This window comes from Periplaneta americana, chromosome 5 (assembly GCF_040183065.1).
Source record: "Periplaneta americana isolate PAMFEO1 chromosome 5, P.americana_PAMFEO1_priV1, whole genome shotgun sequence".
In the NCBI taxonomy this organism is placed as follows: Eukaryota; Metazoa; Arthropoda; class Insecta; order Blattodea; family Blattidae; genus Periplaneta; species Periplaneta americana.
The window spans coordinates 91013885-91037517 of NC_091121.1; the positions used below are offsets into that span (position 1 = coordinate 91013885).

The following is a 23633-nucleotide window of genomic DNA, read 5'->3' on the forward strand; positions in this document are numbered from 1 at the left end:
CAATGTCAGCTGTGCCTTGTTTCGACCGTTACTTACGCTGAGTGCTACACGAAAGCATTTTTTATAGCTCGACAAACGCATTCTTGCTGTAGTGTATAACGGAACTAAAGTTGCATCTACATAGTTCAATATTCCAATCGCGTATGCGTGCAATCTGGGAAGAATATTGAAAGAATCAAGTTTAAAAGGTACGTTCAATTAAGATGCATAAAGAATTTGTGTCTACATGGTGCGCCGTTTTGAACGTCGTCTTCAGTGCGTAAATATATTAATTAATATTAAATATCAATCTTGCATTCATTGCTTTAAAGTTGAAAGAAAAGTTTAACCGTGTAGTTGCATCTTAATGTATTCATGATCATCAATTTACGGGGAAACAGTTGGCGACAACGACTAAACAAAAGAACGACCATGCGATAAATTGATAGCGATAAATCTAGCTGCAGAAATTATCGCAAAGTCTGACTGTGATTGGTTGGAATTCAAAATTTCATTACACTTCATTGGTCGAAAATGGAATGACGTCATATAAACGAAATAGTCAAATTAATGGAAACACTCTGGTTCTTCCCGCCCAAAGAAATTTCGCGTTCGAATATCGGCAGGGAAGGACCTCGTATCAGTTCTTTTTGGTGACAAAGATAAAATAATTTTAGGATATTCAGAATAAATTAAAACTTTAGTACTCTTTATTATTAATTAAGGTTCAGGAAAAATTGTGAAGAAATATTGTAAAAATTCCGAAGTTGTGCTGTTATTCTAAGACAATATACCTGTTCATTCGCTCCCGATTACATTTCAGAAAAGTGATGAAGTTAGCCCTCCATTTTCATCAGATATATTCGCCTTAAACTACCACTTACGTATTTTCGGAAAGAGAATAGCGTTTAAAGATACAAAATAATGTTCATCGAATGAAAGCAGTAATATGTATTGTGTAAGATTCGTTTGCAGACAAAGGTAAGCATTGTTCTTCAATGGCTGGAATTGCTTTGACCGTTGTGCTCAATGTATAAGAGTTTTTTTTCAAGTGAATTATCAACATCTCAGATTATTTAGCGTCTAAATGGAATGAAGGTGATAATGCCGGTGAAATGAGTCCGAGGTCCAGCACCGATAGTTACCCAGCATTTGTTCATATTAGGTTGAGGGATTACCACGAAAAAAAACCTCAACCAGGTAACTTTCCCCGACCGGGATTCGAATCCGGTCCATCTAGTTTCGTAGTCAGACGTGCTAACCGTTACTACACTATAAGAGTTAAATGATTATATTGAATATAATATATGTGTATATATATATATATATATATATATATATATATATATATATATATATATATACACATCCATATATTGTGGGTCCCTGTCACCACGGCATGGCGCGTCCTCAGGTTGCGGAACGAGGAGACGGCCTCCAGATATGGAAGGTAGCTGTGAATATATTGAATAAGTAGTCGCGGACAGCCGATGAGGAATGATCCTTCAGCTTGGGGGTTGGGCGAAGGGCTAACAACCTATCACCGTAAAAACAACTTGTTACGAAACCTTCAAATAAGCCTCGGACTGGGACTGATTCTCTGGCACGACCACAGCAAAGGAATAAGGTTTTGAGAATTGGTATTTGGAATGTTACAAGTCTATATAGAACAGGAGAGGTAACATTAGTAGCAAAAGAACTAGCTAGATATAGAGTAGACTTTGTGGGAGTACAGGAGGTTAGGTTAGATGGGAACAGCATAACACAAATAGGAGATTACTTTTTGTATTATGGAGAAGGAAACGATAATCACCAATTAGAAACAGGATTGTTTATTTATAAAAGAATAAAATCAGCAGTAAAAGAGGTCGACTTTATCAGTGACAGGTTATCATATTTAGTACTTAAAGGTAGATGTGAGATGTTTGTGCTAGTCCCCCATCGGGTGCCTCCCTAGGTGGCGGATTAGGGAATGCCTCCTATATATAGGTGGTACCGAGGAAATGAAATACTCGGGGTGGACCAAAACTAGCACCCCATGCCCGGGGTAACAAGGGTGAAGACTTCAACGGCTGGAAAGGCGGAGGGAGCACCCCTTCATGCAGGGTTAATATACATGATGGCCTGATTGGATACCATAAGGTAGCAGCCCTGCCACCAATCTAGCTCTGCGTGGTGCTGGTAACACCACCAGAGGACTCCAATTACTCGAAAGCTCCAAAGAAATAGCCGGACTGATCTATTACAACAACCTAGGCAAATGAATAAGGATAAACGATTTGGAATCTCTCAACATATACAAATAGCAACATGGAATGTACGTGGGCTCACCGATAAAATACATGAATTACAGAATGAACTCTCAGACAGGAAAATTGATATAGCTGTTATCACGGAAACAAAGAAGAAAATGCAAGGAACGATAGATCTAGAAAAATATACTATGATTTACGGAGGAGTTCCAATGGAACAAAGAGCATCAGCAAGTGTAGCTGTACTTGTAAACTCCATATGGAAAAAGAAAATACATTCATACACATGGTACAGTGAACGAATAATTGTATTAAAGTTTAAAATAGATAGAGGGTATCTATCGATAATTGGAGTATATGCCCCAGAAGATGGCCGTAAAACTGAATCCGAAAAATTTTATCAACAACTACAATATGTTATTGGAAAATGTAATAAGAATGATTATATAGCTTTGGTAGGAGACCTTAATGCTCGGATAGGAAATGTACCAATCACCAATATAGTTGGGTTTAATGGAGAACCTACAATTAACCAAAATGGAGAGATACTTAGAGACTTTGCATGCTTCAACAATTTACGGATCATGAATTCTTTTTTCCATCATAAAGAAATACATACATACACTTGGGCAGCAAGGGGAAGTAGATCAATAATTGACTATTTTCTAGCGAAAGAAAAGATGTGGAATCTATTTGATGATGTAAGAGTTTATAGAGGAGCAGATATTAGCACTGATCATTACTTAGTATTAGCTAAGGTAAAACTCAAAACAAGATGGGCTGAAGGTAGTAACAAGAAAAAACCCCTGGAGAAATGTTGGAAAACTTATTTTCTAAAAGAACCATCCATTCGAGATCTATACTCTAAAAGACTATTCCTATATATACTAAAGAAAATGAAGAACGAGATGATATTACTGAAGAATGGACAAATATCAAGAAAATCATAGAAAAGGCTGCAAATGAATGTTTAGGAACTAGAAATAAAAAGAAAGATAAAAAAGGACTCTACATATGGAATGATGACCTTAAAACTTTGATAGAGGAAAAGAAATGACTATATCTGAAATGGTTACAGACAAAACAGGAAAAAAACTTATTAGCTTATAAAGCGATTGCAGCTCAAGCACAAAAGAAGGTAAGATTGGCACATAAAGAAAGTTGGGATAGATACGTCGCGAATATTGAACACGATATACACGGACGACAAGTAAATGCATATAAAATAATAAAACATCTGTCCAAACAAGAAAGAGATAAAGCAGACATAAATGTAATATCGGGAGAAGAATGGATCCTTTATTTTAAGGAACAGTGGACAGATAAATAAAAAATATATAATAGAATAAAACACCAGGATATATCAACAGATTTTACAGAAGTTGATAATATTGAATTAAAGGAATTAGAAGAAGCTTTAGAGAGATCAAATAATAGAAAATCACCAGGCATTGATGATGTTCAAACAGAATTAATAAAATACGCTCCAGCTGAGTGGAAAGCGAGATTTTTGAAACTCCTAAATCAATGTTGGATCCAGAAGAAAATCCCAGAAGAATGGACAGTAGCAAATATTATTCCTATATTCAAAAAAGGAGATCGAAGTAAATGCACTAACTACAGAGGAATTAGCTTATTAAATGAAGTATATAAAATATATGCAAAAATAATAACAAAACGATTACAAGTTATTACCGAAACCATCCTCTTGGAAGAACAGTCAGGATTCCGAAAAGGAAGATCATGTATTGATAACATATTCACAATAAAACAAATAATGGAAAAATCCAAAGAATTGAATAAAGAGCTCCATTTACTGTTTATAGACTATCAGAAGGCATTTGATAATATAAAAAGAGATAAACTCTGGGAAATTATGGAATTAAGAGGTATTCCTAAACATTTAATAGACATAGTAAAAAGAATATATGAAAACTCCACCATATGCTACAAATCAAAAGAAGGAAAACTGTATTATGAGACAGTAAATTTAGGAGTAAGACAGGGCTGCAGCTTGTCGCCAACTCTTTTTAATCTTTATATTGACGAAGCAATGAGGAAATTTAAGTTGCAAATGCAGAAGTTCAACATATCAGAAAACGTTAAAAACAAAAAATTCTTATAAAACCTCCTCTTTGCTGATGATCAAGTTATATTAGCTAGTGACGAGGATACGTTACAAAGGGGGCTATTTGAATTATATAAAATTACGAAAGATATGAATCTAACTATTTCGAAAGAAAAAACAAAAGTAATGGCATTTATGGGCAAAAGGGTGGTGAGATCAAAGGTAGTAGTGGAAGACTATATCATAGAACAAGTTAATACTTTTAACTTCCTTGGCTGCCATCTATCATATACTCATGAAAAAGATATTGATTATAAAATTGCCAAATTTAACAATATATGTGGGACCATTAGAAGAACACTCCGTAATAAAACTAGGAAAGATACACAGATTAAACTATATAAAGTTATGGCAATACCAACGGGCTTATATGCGAGTGAAACTTGGACACATACTAGAGGCGCTGTTGTAGAAATTGATCTTGCTGCCATCTGTTTGTGGGAGGGGCGTTATTACATCTAGCAGCGCACCAAGTAGCGAAAAGAGTAATTACTCCATGCATTTAGCAGCGCACCTGGCGACGGAAATGTTAAACTTTGCAGAAAGTATTCCCTCCCACCCTCACCGATATTCAAAACTAACCCAATTTAAAATAAAACATTTACAGTTTTATTCCTCACAGCATAATCTAATGAAAATTCTTATCGGAGCCAACAGTAAGATAAAAGAGACGATGTGTTTTACACTACCCGATTAAAATATAGCCAGACAGAGGCAAAAAATAAAGCGCAAAAGGTTAGATAATTGGGATTGTATTGTTTGGGTATTTATTGTACAGCACAATGGAAAAGTCTGCAAGAACTACTTAGATAGTTCAATTTATTATATTACTATTACTTTACAATACATTCAACAGCACTATTTTTACAACGTCCATAAACATCACTGTTTAACATACACTGCTTATACACACACGTATCACTTTATGTTCACTTATTAGCAAGTTTCTATCTGCCACCTCGTCTCCTCGACTCTCGAGCAATATCTCGAACGGATAAATAGAGAACTCTGGGTAATGTACCCAACACGTAGTTCTAACGTTTACCATCTACGACGTTGGGCGCTGATCATCTTATTTCAGCCCCCCACGGCTAGATGGTGCTGACCGCAGTTTCACATCCTATTATTATTCTGATAGAAAGTGTAGTGACCTTCTCAACTGCAGATGGCTGCACACCCTAAATCAGTAATTTCCAAACCACTTATTATTTTAAACTTCAATGCAAACGGACTGAAAAATCAACTTAGAATTTACAAAGTTCTTGCAAGACAACACTGTTGACATTGCTTGTGTAAATGAAACACATTTAAATCAAACAGACAATATAAAAATCAAGAATTATAAAATCTACAGAACTGATAGGGAAAATAAACCAGGTGGTGGAACTGCAATACTAATTAAGAAAACTATTTCTCACAATCCTATTAAAATATCGAACCTGGAAAATGTTGAATGTACTGCCATAACTGTATTGCTCAATCATCGTGAAACAACAATAGCAGCTGTGTATAACCAACCTACAAAACCTTTGCTCTTATCAGACTTAGATAAGCTCATACATACTACCAAAAATTTCATTATTTTAGGAGATTTAAACGCTAAACATCAAAGTTTGAACTTCTTAACTCAGAACTCAAGAGGGAAAGTCTTACAAATTCACAGTACTCAAAATAATTATGCAATTGTAACTCCTGACATCCCAACATTTTACCCTCATAATCCTAGATCTACATCTGATATTCTAGATGTGGCTCTATTTCATCATACTGCAAACATACTGTGTGTTACAACAACAGCTGACTTAAATTCTGATCACAATCCTGTACTATTAACCATTGATTCGAGCGAAGGTCACACACTTTTCACGAAGAGTGAAAGAATTACAGATTGGGATTTATACAAAGAAATTCTTACCAATATTCCTGGAAATCCAACAATTCAAACCAAAAGTGATATAGATATAGCTATACAAATATACACATATACAATTAAAGATGCCTTCGAAAGAGTTACTCATTACAAGTCATATAAACAAGTGCAATATAAAAATATAGAACTTGAATCATTTTAAGTCGTAAAAGGGCACTCAGAAGAAGATGGTAGAAATACAAGATTCGTGCAGATAAAACTGCACTGAACAAAATTAAAAAAGAAGTCAAGAACTTACTTACGGAACTCAGACAGGATAATTTTGATGAACAACTTCTTCTTTGTGAATCAGAGCCTTCAAAATTGTGGGAAATTAGTCGTGCCTTGACAGGTAAAAGAACCAGATCTGAAAACCATGCGCTGAAGAAATGTGATGGAACAGTAGTGTATAGCGATCAAGGCAAAGCAGATATTATTGCCAGAGATTTACAATCAAGGTTTCAAACAAACAGTCTTGCAAAATGTAATCATAATTTCACTCGTGATGTAGAATTCATACTTCAAAATTATTTCAGTAAACATCCAGAAAGTTCACAGAAATTATTTGTCCTTCAGAAGTAAGAAACATAATAAAAGATCTAAACCCTACGAAATCACCTGATCATGTTCATAATCAATTATTACAAAATCTTCCTTTACCAGCTGTAACACATCTCACAAAGATTTTCAACTCTTGTCTTCGATTAAATTACTTTCCCTATGAATGGAAGAAAGGAGTTGTTATTGCACTCCCAAAACCAGGAAAGAGCCCATTATATCCGGAAAATTTAAGGCCAATTACTTTATTAAATACTATGAGTAAAATCCTGGAAAGAATCATCTTAAAATTTATTTCACAACAAAAATGTTACATGCCTAATGAACAGTTTGGATTCAGAGAACACCACAGTACAACACATTAACTCTATCGTTTATTTAATTACATAAATTCCACTATAATTAGTGATCAACACACAGTTTGTGTCTTCCTAGATGTTGAAAAAGCATTCGATACTGTATGGCCTCAAGGTTTGCTTATAAAATTGATAACGTCTGACCTACCTGATACCTATGTTCATATCATTAACAGCTTCCTAACAGAAAGAACCTTCGAAGTGAAAATCAATAACACATTCTCTTCCGAAAAAAACAATAAATGCAGGTGTTCCTCAAGGTGCAGTTTTATCACCTACACTTTTTAATATCTATACAGCGGATTTCCCTCTCTACAAAATCTGTCGCTTCGCCCAATATGCTGATGATACTCTCATATTCACTTCAGATATGGATATTCACACTGCATATGATAATTTACAGGATTACTTAAACAAGACAGAAAATTGGCTCATAAATTGGAAAATAAAAATCAATGCCTCTAAGAGCTCCGTAGTAATTTTCACTAAAAAAAGACCGCAAAAACCATTTGAACTGAAAATTTTTGATGTAGTAATTCCAAATCAAAAAGAAACAACTTATTTGGGAACACTTTTGGACCATAGACTTTCTTTTAAGCTTCACATGAATAAAATTGTTGCCAAAGGATATGTATGTTTCAACGTTTGTATCCTTTATTCAAGTCGCCATCGCTGAGTTTATGGACTAAGAAAACTTTCTATATAATAATAATAATCAGAGCTAGCCTCCTATATGCATATCCAGCTTGGTCATCTGTCAATGGGTCTCTACTGAGAAGATTGCGTGGTGTACAAAGAACAGTTCTGCGCACAATTGCTGGAGCTGATTACACAACATCCAATAAATTTTTACATGAAGTTTTGGACATAGCATCAATTGAAGAGTTTTCGGAAAATTTAAAGCTCAAATTTATACTAACATTGAAAAATCATCCAAATCCTCTGCTACAGAAGTTTAATCTTCAAGCATAAACAATAAAACCCAAGTTATACAAGCCATATCTTTCATAAATTCATCATGGATTAACATCAAAGACTGAAGAACTAGAATGAACAATTTCAAAGTGTTATAAATTAAAGGTGGAGTCAAAAGCAAGTCAGCTTGATCTCCGGTCATATAAAATTTCAGTGCAACAAGATGTTGGTTGGTTATTATATATTTATCCATGTACAGGCCGTAAGGCAGACCATGTAACTCGCTTAACCCGATCACAAAGGGCGGCGTTTCAACCATATAAATTAATTGGAATGCATAAAGAGTAACATATATTTCTCTAAAATGTAGTGTAATTGCATTAATAAAATTTAAAACAATGATTAGGAGACACTTCAGACATAATTCCTTGCGAGTTAAGGTGTACTATTATTTTTGGTGAGAAAATTACGTTGTTCGTATGTGTAATACCTGCCTTTATTTCGATTAAACCCAAGAGTTGGAGCTTAATCTGAGACGATTCTAACCGGCGTCGGAGTTGTATCCGGTGTGGCTTAGTGGATAAAGCATCAGCACGTAGAGCTGAAAACCCGGGTTCAAATCCCGGCGCCGGAGAGAATTTTTCTCCGTTCCATTACTCTTTCATCTTAAAATGTTGATGCGAACAGATTATCGTAACGCGTAAAATTCTCTTCACATTGAAATAACAGTTTTGTATTTATTTCTGCAACATATTATGCAAGAAGAAGGAAACGGAACTTATGGACATATTACACTAAATAAAACTTAGCAATGATACGCAATAAACTTATAATATAATATTTACTGAGCTACATACACTGAAATAGAAAACCCGAACATACATTACGGCCTGGTCTAAATCGAAAAGGCATTGACTGTGCCGTATTTCGCTTTGTTGTGAAAAGTTGTGTAAACTGTGAAATGTTCTTTATCGGTTGTAATAACTGTAAATGGCTAAAATACAATAATTTTAATAATAATATGGGACAAGGAGATGTTTGTGATACTATAAAATAAAAGAGAGATCAGATTTATCCTTCTATATAAACCTTATGTATTTCACATTTCAATAGTGGAAGGAAGGTGTTAATTTTTTCAAAAGAATACGATATCGAAAGTACAATACATTTTATCGTCTGCTGGGGAAAGGGTCTGTGATGAGGCGATAGTAGCGATCCTGGTGGTTAGCAACTATCTATGGATGCATATTTCAACAGTCTATGTCTGCATATTTAGTATGTATTGAGCTTCGTGACTGTATATACTAGACTGTGTTCTAGAGTATGCCTTTAGGAAAGTCCAGGATAACAGACAGGGCTTGGAATTGAACGGGTTACATCAGCTTCTTGTCTATGCGGATGACGTGAATATGTTAGGAGAAAATCCACAAACGATTAGGGAAAACACGGTAATTTTACTTGAAGCAAGTAAAGAGAGAGGTTTGGAAGTAAATCCCGAAAAGACAAAGTATATGATTATATCTCGTGACGAGAATATTGTACGAAATCGAAATATACAAATTGGAAATTTATCTCATGAAGAGGTGAAAAAATTCAAATACCTGTGAGCAGCAGTAACAAATATAAAACATGACATTCGGGAGGAAATTGAACAAAATAAATATGGGAAATTCCTGTTATTATTCAGTTGAGAAGCTTTTATCATCCAGCCTGCTGTCAAAAAATCTGAAAGTTAGAATTTATAAAACAATTATATTACCGGTTGTTCTTTATGGTGTGAAACTTGGACTCTCACTTTGAGAGAGGAATATAGGTTAAGGGTGTTTGAGAATAAGGTGCTTAGGAAAAATATTTGGGGCTAAGAGGGATAAAGTTACAGGAGAATGGAGAAAATTACGTAACACAGAACTGTAAGCATTGTATTCTTCACCTGACATAATTAGGAACATTAAATCCAGACGTTTGAGATGGGCAGGCATGTAGCATGTATGGGCGAATCCAGAAATGCATATAGAGTGTTAGTGGGGAGGCCGGAGGGAAAAAGACCTTTAGGGAGGCCGAGACGTAGATGGGAGAATAATATTGAAATGGATTTGAGAGAGGTGGGATATAATGATAGAGACTGGATTAATCTTGCTCAGGATAGGGAACAATGGAGGGCTTATGTTTGGGCGGCAATGAACCTCCGGGTTCCTTAAAAGCCAGTAAGTATATATATATAGGATGAACCGTAAGTAATATCAGTAATTTCAGGGGGTTATTCTTTTATATATTTCAAACAAAAAGGTTTAATACAATTTTGCGTGTTTTTGCTTCCTTTTCGAGATAAAAACTGTTTTATGTGAAATATTTCATAGCGTGTTTTGGGATAGCCATTGATTTAATTCCCACTTTGCTCAGTCGGTTTAAGAGAGCAATGTATTATGATAATAACTGGTTGAAAGAATTTTAGTTTTGTCCTTTAAATGTGAAGAAATTTGATCCGAATAAAATTTAACTTTTCGTTCTGAAAAAAATTTAAACGTTTTCTTTTAGTCGACTGTATTATGACGCTCTATCAACTGCTAAAATTTTCTAGCGTCTCGGTGAGATGAAGGCGATAATGCCAGCGAAATAAGTCCAGAGTCCAGCATCGAAAGTTATCCAGCATTTGCTCTTAATGGGTTGAGCGAAAACCCCGGAAAAATTTCAACTAGGGAACTTGTCCCAACCAGGATTTGACCCAGGTCCCGTTCGTTTCACAGTCAGGTATGCTAACCGTTACTGTAACTGTTTCCAAGTTATGCTAAAAATTTATCCATATCGCCTCTACATATATTGGCAATTAATATTACTAGATGGCAATAATTCTGAGTAAATAGTAGCCTAATTAACATGAAATTACACTCTATTAGCTCTGACTTAGAGGTAATTAACCAATTAATTTTATTAATGAGTAAAAAAGCGTACTTACACAACCAAGCTATGAGGCATGCAATTAACGCACGCCCTGCATCTTTGAAGGAATTAGTTACAGTTTGTCTCGCCACCAAGGGAGCTGTCCAAGCAATTTCCACGATTGCCCCAATTAGCAATACAACATGCCAGCAGATCCATGGCACCAAAAACTTATACTGCTTCTGAAATACAAGTGATTTATTAGGCCTTAAATCGATTTGAAAGTCGCATATGAAACACGTTAAGCTCATATTACATCCAATTAGTTCAGAAAATATTTTGTCAGTAACTTTATACAGTAAGAAAATTCATATACAAAATTCTTTTCTGAAGATATTATTACATTAGTAAGAATAGCTAACAACGTAACCTAAATTATGCCATTTTAATTGGTTATTTAACGACGTTGTATTAACTACCCGGTTATTTAGCGTCGATGGATTTGGTGATAGCGAGAGGGAATTTAGCAAGATGAGGCTGATGATTCGCCAGAGAATATCTGACATTTGCTTTACTGTTTGGGAAAACTTTAGAAAAAACCAGGTAATCAACACAAGCCCGAACACAACTCGCCCTACAGTCTAAGCTACGCTGATGACTCCCAAAATTACGTGGTGAGATAACTTTATAAAGGTGAAATATTTGGTCATTGGATGTTTCTCCTAAGGGCAATGAATATCTTTAATTTATGGCAGTGATTCCCAAACTGGTGTGTGGGAGAGGGGCGTAGAATTTCTTTTTCAGAAAGAACGTAGGAGAGTTGAGGAAACTTAAAAGTAAACAAGGATTTTCTAATGGCTTTCTCTACACTGCACAGTGATCCGAAAGAGAAGAAAAACCGGCAAAACTCCTACAGTATATTTTTTTTATAAATTGATGCAAATAATATTATAAGTTACTATTTCAACGATTTCACAGTGTATTAATATGCGTTATTAAACAATATTCTACCACGCGTTTCGATTTCCCACTCAAACAAAATTTTTCTAAAAATTAATTTTTTGCAAGATTTTAAGCTTTATAAACGTGAATAAAAACTACAAATCCCATCGGATTTTCTAATTTCTTTAAAAAAGGCTAAATTCGTGTGTACAGACATATTTCTATCAAAACATTCATGTTCGCGTGCGGAGAAATATGTGTTTGTTTGTGTAAATCGTCTTAAGTCGGAAAATCGTCGTTCCTCGAGCTAGAAACGGAATTTTTGTATAAACGTTAATAAAATCTATAAATCCCTACCGATGTGCTAATTATTTAGGAAAGTGTTTAATATGCGTTATTAAACAATATTCTATCACTCGTTTCGATTTCCCACTGAAACAAAATTTTTCTGTACATTTAGTTCTCGCGGGATTTTAAGGTTTATAAACATGAATAAAAACTGCAAATCCCATCGGATTTTTCTAATTAAAAAAAAATGTTGAATTCGTGTGTAGGCAAATATTTCTATCAAAAGGTTCATGTTCGCGTGCGGAGAAATATGTGTTTGTTAGTGTAAATCGTCCAAGTGGGAAAATTGTCGTTTCTCGAGGTAGAAACGCGATTATTGTATAAACGTTAATAAAATCTACAAATTCCAACCGATTGTGCTAATTCTTTCATAAAGTGTTTAATATGTGTTCTTAAACAGTATTCTATCACTCGTTTCGATTTTCCATTAAAAAAATTGTCTAAAAATTTAGTTTTTTTTTTCGAGATTTTAAGCTTAATATACTTGATTAAAATCTACAAATCCCATCGGATTTTTCTAATTTCTTTAAAAAAATGTCAAATTCGTGTGTACGCACGTATTTCTATCAAAAGATTCATGTTCGCGTGCGGAGAAATATATGTTTGTTAGCGTAAATTGTCTTAAGTGGGAAAATCGTCGTTTCTCGAGCTAAAAACGCAATTTTGTATAAACGTTAATAAAATCTATAAATTCCAAGCGATCGTGCTAATTCTTTAGAAGAGTGTTTAAGCAGAAAGAACCTATTTTTTGCCCAATGCATGGCTATTAGTAACTGCATTGTTGCCATATCAATTGAAGCGTTCAGAGCGATAGTGGGCCAATGGAGAAAGCAAAAGTTATAGTTTTACGGTCTTACTAATAAAAACTCTATACACAGACGTTCAACTGTCTTATACAATGAGTAGCTCGTTTATAAGTCGTGTGTAAATTCCTTACTAATAAACACTACATACGTCGTGTATAACAGTATAACTGTTACACAGCTACGTCATAGTTTCGTCATTACTTCGTTACGAAAGGTAATAGAATATCTGAGGTTCTCTACTGGATCCGGTAGAGCGCTCTAGTGTGGTGTGTTAAATATCGATAGTACAACTGGCTCTAATCGATTACCACACTACATTTTGGTCAAAGAGTACAAGCTACAGCAATATTATTCTAATAATTCTATGATCTTTGGTTTGTCCTTCTGTGGTTACAAGGTAAACATCATCATAAAATGACAGTCGATACGAACAGCTGTTAAGGGGCGGCCATTTTTTCCCTATATACAACGCTTAAACAAGGGGTTTCGTGTATATAACTACTGCAAAGCAATTCCCATTGTATAGTTACAGCCTGTTTATACGTCCATAGCTTATTCACGGTTTATTAGTAACGTTTTCTGTCTCACCTCTGCATAAGTCTCGTATAAAAACTATACACGGTTTATTAGTAAGACTGTTAATGTGCATACTTTATATTACTTGCTATATGTTTCATTAAAGTATGCTAAGCACTTAATTTTGACCTTCGTTTTCTCAGTTTTTAATATATGGCGCTTGGCCCACTATGGCTCTGAACCCTTCAATTGCGAATAATATAATTAGCTGGAAATTTAAAGTTTAATATTATCTATTTATATTCTATACTATACTAATAATAAATCTGTAGCCAAACTTTTCTGGTTATTTTCGATTTTCCAAAAATAATTGGTCCTAACATATATAATTAACCATCCTGAAACCGAAAATCGCTTTTTTGAAACTTTTGTTTGTATGTCTGTCTGTCTGACTGTATGTTTGTTACCTTTTCACGCGATAATGGCTGAACCGATTTCGATGAAAATTGGAATATAAGTTAAGTTCGTTGTAACTTAGATTTTAGGCTATATGACATTCAAAATACATTTAAAAGGGGGGTTATAAGGGGGTCTGAATTAAATAAATCGAAATATCTCTTATTATTGATTTTTGTGAAAAATGTTACATAACAAAAATTTCTTTAAAAATAATTTGCGATAAGTTTTATTCCTTGAAAAATTTTGATAGGACTGATATTTAATGAGGTAAATGAGTTTCAAAATTAAAATAACTGCCATCTAAGGCGGTGTAATGAAATAAACAAATGAATTCGTCTATAAGGGGCCTTGGTCAACAACAATTGAAAGCTATGAATCATAGCCTACAGAGAACGTTTCTGTGTTTGTATGAAGTAATATCGGAAGCTAAATCAACAGATTTGTGTAATTAATTATTATTTCACCATAGGAAAGTGTAGTTTCTCTATATGGACATAATGCTATAATGTTATTACAGTAACTTCGGAGTGAATTGAGGACAGGTAAGATTAAAATAGCTTCTTATGCACAAACAACTTGATAGGCTATTCTGTATATTCGTTTCCTGTATTTCTTAAAATAATGTTTATCTCAGAGAATTAACGAACCACAAGAGTGTATTGATTTAGTATGCAGTAATAATATGTTAGCTTAGCATTCCATTATTTTATAATCCAAATTTTAACTATGCTCAATTGTATCGTGTTAAAATACATAAAATACATATGCATTAAATGCAATGCAAAAAAATTGGGTAATGAACCAAGCAGATTGTTGCGCTGTTGTAAAATAAAATTTGTTCCTCCTAAGATTCAAGAGCCCCCATAACAAATTAAAAACTTACTTATCGGTGTACATCCGTTATCAACACATTTTTTACATAATATAATATAATATAATATAATATAATATAATATAATATAATATAATATAATATAATATAATATAATATAATACAATATAATATAATATAATATAATATAATATAATATAATATAATATAATATAATATAATATAATAATATATAATTTAAGTTATTTGAAGGGTTCAGAACCATAGTGGCCCAAGCGCCATTTACTGAATTCGTAGAAAACAAGAGTTAAAATTAAGTTATTATCATAATTCAATGGTAACATATAGCAAGTAAAATAAAATATACACATTAAATCTAAATGATATGTCAGTCTTCATTAAAGTATGGATGCATGTAATAAAAATTAAGAAACATGTTAAAGGAATTATCATTGCACCAAATGAGTGGTCTCTGGACCAAAATGATCGCATTTTAATTATTTAAATACAATTTAAATTAAGTAACATATTAAACGATTTATCCTTCTATCAAACACGAATCTTCCCTGGATCAAATATCCTATTTTAATTATGTAATTACTTTATATTTATTTCTAACGAGTGCAGCGGAGCGCACGGGTACGGCTAGTCTCTAATAAAATAAATATTTTAATACATCAATACTGTTATTAAATAGACTACATTAGCAAGGCTTAAAACTCATTCCACGTTGCTGTTTTCGCTTTCGTGTACTCGTCTGAAGCAGCGTTAATGTCAGCTCTGGAAGAAAAATCTAGCGATATCTCAAATGGCGGCTCTTTAAGAAGGTGAACTACATAAGATGGAAGAGATTTTTCAGGTTTTCTTGGCAGTTTTCGAAGTGATGTAATAATTGGATCATAAGTCAACATTAGTGTTAAAAATGTCGTCTTCAAAAATGCTTGAGGTTTTTCTTGAATGGCGTTCACGGGAGAACTTAATATCCTTATTTCTGGCCTCTTGAACTTCTTCTGACTTTTTTCCAATGGAAGAAGTGCGGCAGAAACGACAGAGATGAATCTTATGTAGCGATGGTTTATATAATACCAAAGATATTTTTCTACAAAACGATTTGCAGTAGTTAAGACATGCTCATTGAAGGTTATTCATTATTTATGCTGTAGGTCCATCCACAATAAATAGTGATCAAAATGACACCAAAGCGTTTTATCTGATTTTCATCAACAGCAGTGACAGCAGAAGCAAGTGAAATGGATTCTGATAGGTCTTTAGAGTCGAGGTGATCACCATTATTTTTAAGTAAGTACGTAACAATTTTTTTTTCAAAACAATGAGGTTTTATGTAATGGACACATAAATATAGTATCTATGTGCATAATTATGACTGTTTGGAATTTTTCAACAACTTGATTTTTTCCTCTTCTTTTAGTGAATTTTCCTTAAAACAACACAGAAAGAAATTGAAACGCTTATGAACATGTTAATGAAACAAATCCTAAAAGATCAAACTAACAGCATCTTCCAATGTTCTTCTTTATAATTTCATTTGCCAGCGAATGTTTTTCGTGCAGTCATCTTTGGTAATGTATACATTTCATTCAATCCGCTTTTTGCTTTGCCTCATTATAAGTCTCACCTCATCCTACACATTCATCGTTTTGATGAGTTATCTCACCACTGAAAAAAACACTTGGCCCCATTACATCCTATGTTCCTGTTTTAACTCTTCTTTCTAGGCCATTTCTTGGAATATTAAATGTAATGAAGGCTTGACGTCCAGAAGTACCATATATTTAATGGCTTCAAAACATGGTTTAAAACATCTTCATTCCAAAGACACGATTGCTGCCTGGCTTTGATTTGTATTTTGTCGGCATCTAGAAATAATGATAATAATCGATACTCTTAACATAGACCTAGTAATACTCCTCAACTGTAGACCATCTATTCTGGAACAATGCTGGCCATCTCTCCTTTCTTACGGGAGAGATGGCAATACCGCATAATAAAAGCTGGCAATAGTGAAAAGAACAAACATAGTTAAGATAGAATGTTTAAAGATGCATTACCTCTTTAGTAACGTTTGCAGCAAAGTTTTTCTCAAAATTCAGTATTTTTCTATATTGTTATTTCAGGAGGTGTAAAATTATTGCTTGCTCACAAAATCACGAACGGCTACAAAACGCTGAAATAATAATCTTACGTTTTCGCAAGTGCAACAATCACTTCGTTTAGATAAAATCTGACGACAAACCGATTTTCAGTCGAAACAGATGACTGGAATAAAAATCAGAGCGGTTGGCCGTCTCACCCGCATGGCTATCTCACCCGGAATTATCCTATAATTACCTTCGGAGATGATTAATCAACTTGGTAAAGTAACTGAACTGGCGCTACACATATTACAAAGATATGACTTTCGCTGTAAGTCGGATCAATAAACCTTTGTTTATATTATATGTCGATTGCCAGTTACTGCCATCGAATTCTCACTTTCACACTACCATAAACCACCAGGATTCATTGTATCTAATGATCCTACGATCGTATTACAGTATCATGTCGTTTACTAGACGCGTTGCTGTATGGTACAACAATTTCTGTATCTTCACTTCTACAGATGTTTAATCCAAAGTCATAGACGCTTTTGGTGAGTAACAATGTTCTCTAGTTCCTACTATAAGATGGTAAGAGAAATATAAATCAGCATTTCTTTCCAGATTAACTTATATTGTTTTCACTTAAACTTGTCTCGACAATTCATTTTACTGTTTCTTCTCAATAAAGCACCATTTCTTTGCTTGATTTAGTGTCAGTTCACGCCCAATGGATTTTTCAGCTGTCGTAGGGCTTGCTAAGGCAACTTTATTTTAAAAGATACCTTCTTCCCTTCTTCTAATGCTAACATAAGTTTTCTTATTGCAGCGAAAGCTAACTCGGTCACATGTTTTCCTTGACATATTGCTTCTGTTCTTCGTAAATTACCTCTATCACTGATTTCGTCAAAAATCAGTTTTCGCCGTCCTCGTTTAAACTCTTTTCAACCTGAAGATTCCTCTAGGATTCTATCACTGAGAAATACTCAAACTCATTTAACCAACTTGCATAATTAATGAAAATGATACATATTTTATATGACGCTTTTCAAGTTTATCAAATAATAATTTACAAAAATCATCACTTGTGACCTTATTTTCTTTTCATCTAAAAGTGAAGAGTGGTTCTTAAACACTTTCATTCATAGTGTTCTGCACAAGAAGAGGTCTTTCACTGCAAACGCAGCATTCTCCAGTCTTTCTTGTTTTCTGTCTACCTCTTGGTGTCCGCATAACTTGAATACATAAGTAATTACATATGGGGACAATTTCGAAACGAGTGGTGAAGGAACTAAGAACTAAATCGAGGCTGACGAGATGTAGAGTAATGGAGATAGGAGATAGTTCAAGTAGCAGTGATGAAGGAAGAGGGAGAAACAAGGGGAAAATGCAGTATGGCTTAAGGAAATGTTGCGGAGGAGAAATAAATCGCGAGAAAAGAAAGCTAAGACCTAAATAAAGTAGAAACATGGAAAAGTTAGCAGTGAAGTATTAAAAGTGTAAATAGATAGAGATGTGAAATGAGGGGAAATGTGCAATAGAGGAGGGGAGCACAGAATTATCAGTATAGTAGTTTGTTGTAGTAATGGGTGAGGAGTAAGGTTAGTGGAAGAAATGATGACGGACAAGAAAAGATAGAGTAGAAGTATTACAATAATAATAATAATAATAATAATAATAATAATAATAATAATAATAATAATACATTAAAAATAATTGTCAATATTAATAGTAAAAACAATGCAAGATTAGTGAATTTCTTGTCAAGCCCTGGATATTCACTACAGTGCCTCTAGTTCTCGGAGTTAACAGTCTTCTAAAAAAAAAAAAAAAAAAAAAAAAAAAAGGTAAAGGTAAAGGTATCCCCGTAACATGCCATGAAGGCACTTGGGGGCATAGAGGTAGAGCCCCATGCTTTCCATGACCTCGGCACTAGAATGAGGTGGTGTGGTCGGCACCACGCTCTGACCGCCTTTTATCCCCGAGGAAGACTCGGTACTCAGTTTTATAGAAGGCTGAGTGAACCTTGGAGCCGTTCTGAAAGTTTGACAACGAGAAAAATCCCGTCCCCACTCGGGATCAAACCCCGGACTTTCCAGTCCTTAGCCAGCTGCTCTACCAACTGAACTACCCTGCCGCCTGACAGTCTTATAAAGTTGGACAAAATTCCACTATCTGACAACGCTGTGAAGAAGCGAATGGATGACATGGTTTATGCTGAAGAAGCAACTAATAAAAAAAAAAACGAATGCCGTCCCCCTTTATTTCACTGTAGTGTGTTGACTCAACAGCTTCTGAGTAGTACAATTTGCTTCTTTACTTGCGTTTTATGTACAACGGTTAGTAGAGTTCGGGGGCCGTCAGACGCCGTCCCGTGCTTACGCTATAACGTAAGACGGGTATAATTTGTACCTTCAGGGGTTACTTTGTATTAGTTGAAAGAAAAGTTTTAACATCATCTGCTGAACAGGATTGTAAATAAAGTCAATTAATTTTGTTATTCGCTGATAGATGGAAGATCAAAGAATTTATTGATGCATTTCATAGACATTCCCTCCATTTTGCTTCACTTTCTGTACTGTATTCTTTGGTGTAACAAAATATTTTCCAGACATTGGTACTAAAATTCCAAATGCAGCGTTGTTGTGTGTGCTTATTTTGAGATAAATAATGAAATTTCTAATCCTACATTAATTGAAGATTCTAAAAATATTCCACTTAACTGTTAAATTCCTTTCCTTTGGAGTATTTTTGAGTAATTTCCCATTGATGTTGTGTATTTAAGATTTTGGGGATACTGTGCATGACAAAAAAGTTATGAGAACTAACCCCCTAAGAAAATACCATTGCTCAGTAATTTCCAAATAGAGGAGTCCACTTTTCAAATGACAAAAGAGGTAGTAAATTGAGCATTTCTAGAGAACACTAGACTCTATTGCACAGGAGGAAACGAAGTAAATAAAATTAAAAGGAGGAGGAGGAGGATTGATGTTCCTGCTGGTAAGAATGTTGCCCATGAAGAGATTTTGTAATACGCATCAGCACCTCCAACCAAAAACAGCGCCTCCAGCAGAAAACAAAATGAAAAAGCAAACATTGGAAAACGGTGACTCAGAATTTGATAATGCAGGATTCATCAGATTAAGAAAACTGGGAGTCCTGCAGCTAGAAACAATTGATGAAGAGGAAGAGGAAGAGCTTCCAGAACGAGCATATCTCAGTTTCCAGCCCGTGAACCACCAAGTTGGAGCATTCGTGGTTGTTTGGTATGACTGTAATTTATATCCTAGGATTATAGAAATGTTTAATGATGATGAAGGTGAGAAGTCAGTGCTATGATGAAGGCTTTAAAATCATAGAAGTGGCCAAATCAATGTGATAAACAGTGCTATAGATGGATGGACTCATTGCGGGAATAGATCCACCAAAGAAATTGCATAAACGAGGCCTGTATTAAATTCCAGAACTTGAAAACAGATTTTTATATGTAATATACTGCTCCAAGTGTCCAAAGGACCATTCTAAATTGTGTTTTTGTAAGACTTTAATCAACATTTGTAGTTCTTACTGTCATTAAAGTAAATTTTGCATTTAAAATTGATTTTTCTTGTAAAACTATATATAAATAGGTACTACCCAGAATGTAGTGTTTCTTATATCTCCACAACATAGTTTCCATTTGATAGTGTAACATTGCATTCTGTAATTTTATTAATTGAAAAATACAGAAATATAAGCAGTGATGCAAAGTTACCAGTCCACAAGGGTTACTTTGCACCACTATTAAAATGATTATGCAATTTATATAGAAATATAATACAAAATTGCAAGTATATACTAAACTAGAGGTCACCCCTAAGATGATTTTTTGTAATCTGAAAAGTGGTACCGGTACCTTCTTTTTAACAGAGCTATTATTAACTGTCTATAAAAAGTGATGCAAAGTATACTAGTTTTACGGTATCTCACATTGCAACCGAAAAAAGAAGCTAACAATTTATCCCTTTCGTTAGTGAAAGTATAAATTGATATGTAAAACTGATAAATGAGCATTAACCTGTGTTGTTGAAAATGACGTTCCTCAACAGCGATACATTCTCGATATTTGCATAGAAAATCCACATTAACATGTATAAGTTCCTCAAGTGCGATTAAAACAATTTCACGACTGATAATTTCTCTCAAATACTTTAATGTGACCGTTATTCTTATATTTGGCATTACAATTCTCCATAAAAAAAAAAGCATAAGGAGTGAGATCGAGGCTATGAGGGGATCACAATCCAGTGCTGATAACTCTATCCTCTAAAATATCTCAAACAAGGTCTAGTGATTCGTAAGCAGTGTGTGCAGTAGCAGAATCCTGCTAAAAGAATAACTGCTGGCATTAAACATCTGTTAGTTTTTCGAAATTAAATCGCCTCAATTCATTGACAATACCTTCATAAAACATTGATTGCATCATTGTGTTCATTCAAACCACAACACGTACCATTCCCTTCATCATTCAGTGGAATATTGGGGAATCTATGACCTCCATCTTAGATTGCTTTGTGAAATGCCGAGGCCATGTAATTCGAACTATGCTTTTTCCAAAAATATGTTCAATTCAGGATACAGGCTCCTATAAGCAACAATCCCCAGCGTTCAATTGCAAAATCTCACTCTATTCGCTTCATCACGCTGTAGAAATTTGTGAACCATTATTAATTTTGTATGGTTTTAATTCCAGTAGTTCAATAAAAATTTCTGTTGATGATTTCGAAACTCCAGTTTCTTTTTCAAACGAACGGAGAATGTTCTACTTTTTTATTTATTCCATTTATTTTTTTCCCCCGCAACATTTCTGCATCTAGTAATAGATTTGTTTTCGTTAACAGGATCTTACTTGTTGTAACTCTTTCAAAATTTGAAAACGATTGACAGGATAATATCCAATGTAATAATAAATCGTGAACATAGAGGGTAATATATCACGATTGAAAAGACCATTATAATCGAAATCAGCAACCAAGAGATAAATATTTAATCTACCAAAAAATATGGTCGCCGATGTCCTCAAATTCAAGATGAATAAACTTCTACGTTATGTTTAGTAATAAAGAAGACTGCATTACTGTATAAATTTATATTCCAACTGAATTTATATAAACTAATGTGCTGTTTCAACTTAACCAAATCGGAAAAAAAAAAAAAAAAAACAAGAAGCTAAATTTCAATCTTGAGGGTGGTGTGTCTCGGTGTTGCGTGAGATTCGCTCAGGGTAGCCGAGGTACGGTTGTGGTGTAGGATGATGTCGGGAATAATACCAAGCCGGCTACTTATATAAAAGGCAGTGTAAACTCCAAAACTATAAGTTTATTGTCGTATTCACTTGGTAAACCCTAGAGTATGTATTTCCGGCTGACTTATAATTCAATCGTTGGTCGCACTTCTGTATCGACTCTATGGCGGCTCTGAATAAGCTCTGTCCGATACTATAAATTCAATACTCTGTCCAGTACACTATGATCGAAACTCCTAAACGTTGACGAGTGGTCTCGCCGATGACAAAGTTCTATCTATCGAGTCTTCGCCGGAAGAAAGACTATTAAGTTGGGCCGCCGACACAAAAAGAAGATGTCGCGCCGTCTACACGAAGAAAAGTAGTTATCCTGTCGACACGAAACGAAGTAGTTATTCTGCCCTGTATGTAGGGCCGTCGACACGAAAAGGAGTAGTGATTGTGCCCTGTATGTAGGGCCGCCGACACGATGAGATGTTGTGATCATCTCCGCTCCCCGTCACCCTTATTTATAAAAACCTACCCTACGCTAAAACTAACTATCCTATTGGTTAAAAACTACGTCACTTAACCGGCCTAAAATCTATTCTCTATTGGTCCAAAGTGACCTCATAAGCTGAACCACGATCTCTTCTTATTGGGCGCGAAATACGTCATCTCTAAATTTAAACTTTGGATTTCCCATAACATCTAATTAGTTTGTATATCTCACAAGAATACCCGTTCTTTGGAAAACCCAAGCTTGGCAGTATCTTTCCCACGGGTCTAGTCCGACTTTAGGATTTTACGCTTGAAAGGATGTCTATGCAAAACCCTGCCCAAGGTGGCCCTAAATCTGTCCGATGCTGACAGGTGACGAAAAGATGCGAAACATTTGTGTGGGAAGCTAATTCTAACGAAGTCGCCAGAACATCCCCGCGAATACATGTAATAGAAATATGGAGATATCACTTCGCTAATAAATCGGTCTCTCCCTCTCCTAATTACTGCTTCAAATGCCCATCTACATAACCATTGGAAATTCCCGAAAGAGTTTTCAATGTTATGAGATGTCCCCGCTTTCTGCCTATAACTAGCCTCATAGTTCCCCTACGCGATCAGCCGGTAATACATTATTACAATACAATGAGATTACAATGTCACAACAAACAATTACAATAAATAATACATATATCTTCACAAGCCTTTCTATGTACACAACTTTCACACAATAAGCACAACAATGTACAGTTTATATTCACATTTACATATGTACAATCCCATTCATTCACATATTTACAATTGTTTATTCATTGATCAGTTACACACTCTGCGTGCTTGGTTGTACCAGCCGCCCTGTACATGTTCACCTAGCTGTACGCGTGAGACTAACTATC

General features: G+C 34.6%; 1 protein-coding gene across 2 annotated transcripts in view; it reads right to left on the reverse strand.

Moving 5' to 3' along the window:
• The window catches only part of LOC138699972 (uncharacterized), a 51961-nt gene that overhangs the window by 13671 nt on the left and 14657 nt on the right, over window positions 1-23633 (reverse strand). For both annotated transcript variants that reach the window (XM_069826218.1, XM_069826219.1), the window contains one exon: window positions 11051-11216. In XM_069826218.1, the coding sequence (XP_069682319.1) occupies window positions 11051-11216 (166 nt within the window). The remainder of the gene's footprint in view (window positions 1-11050; window positions 11217-23633) is intronic.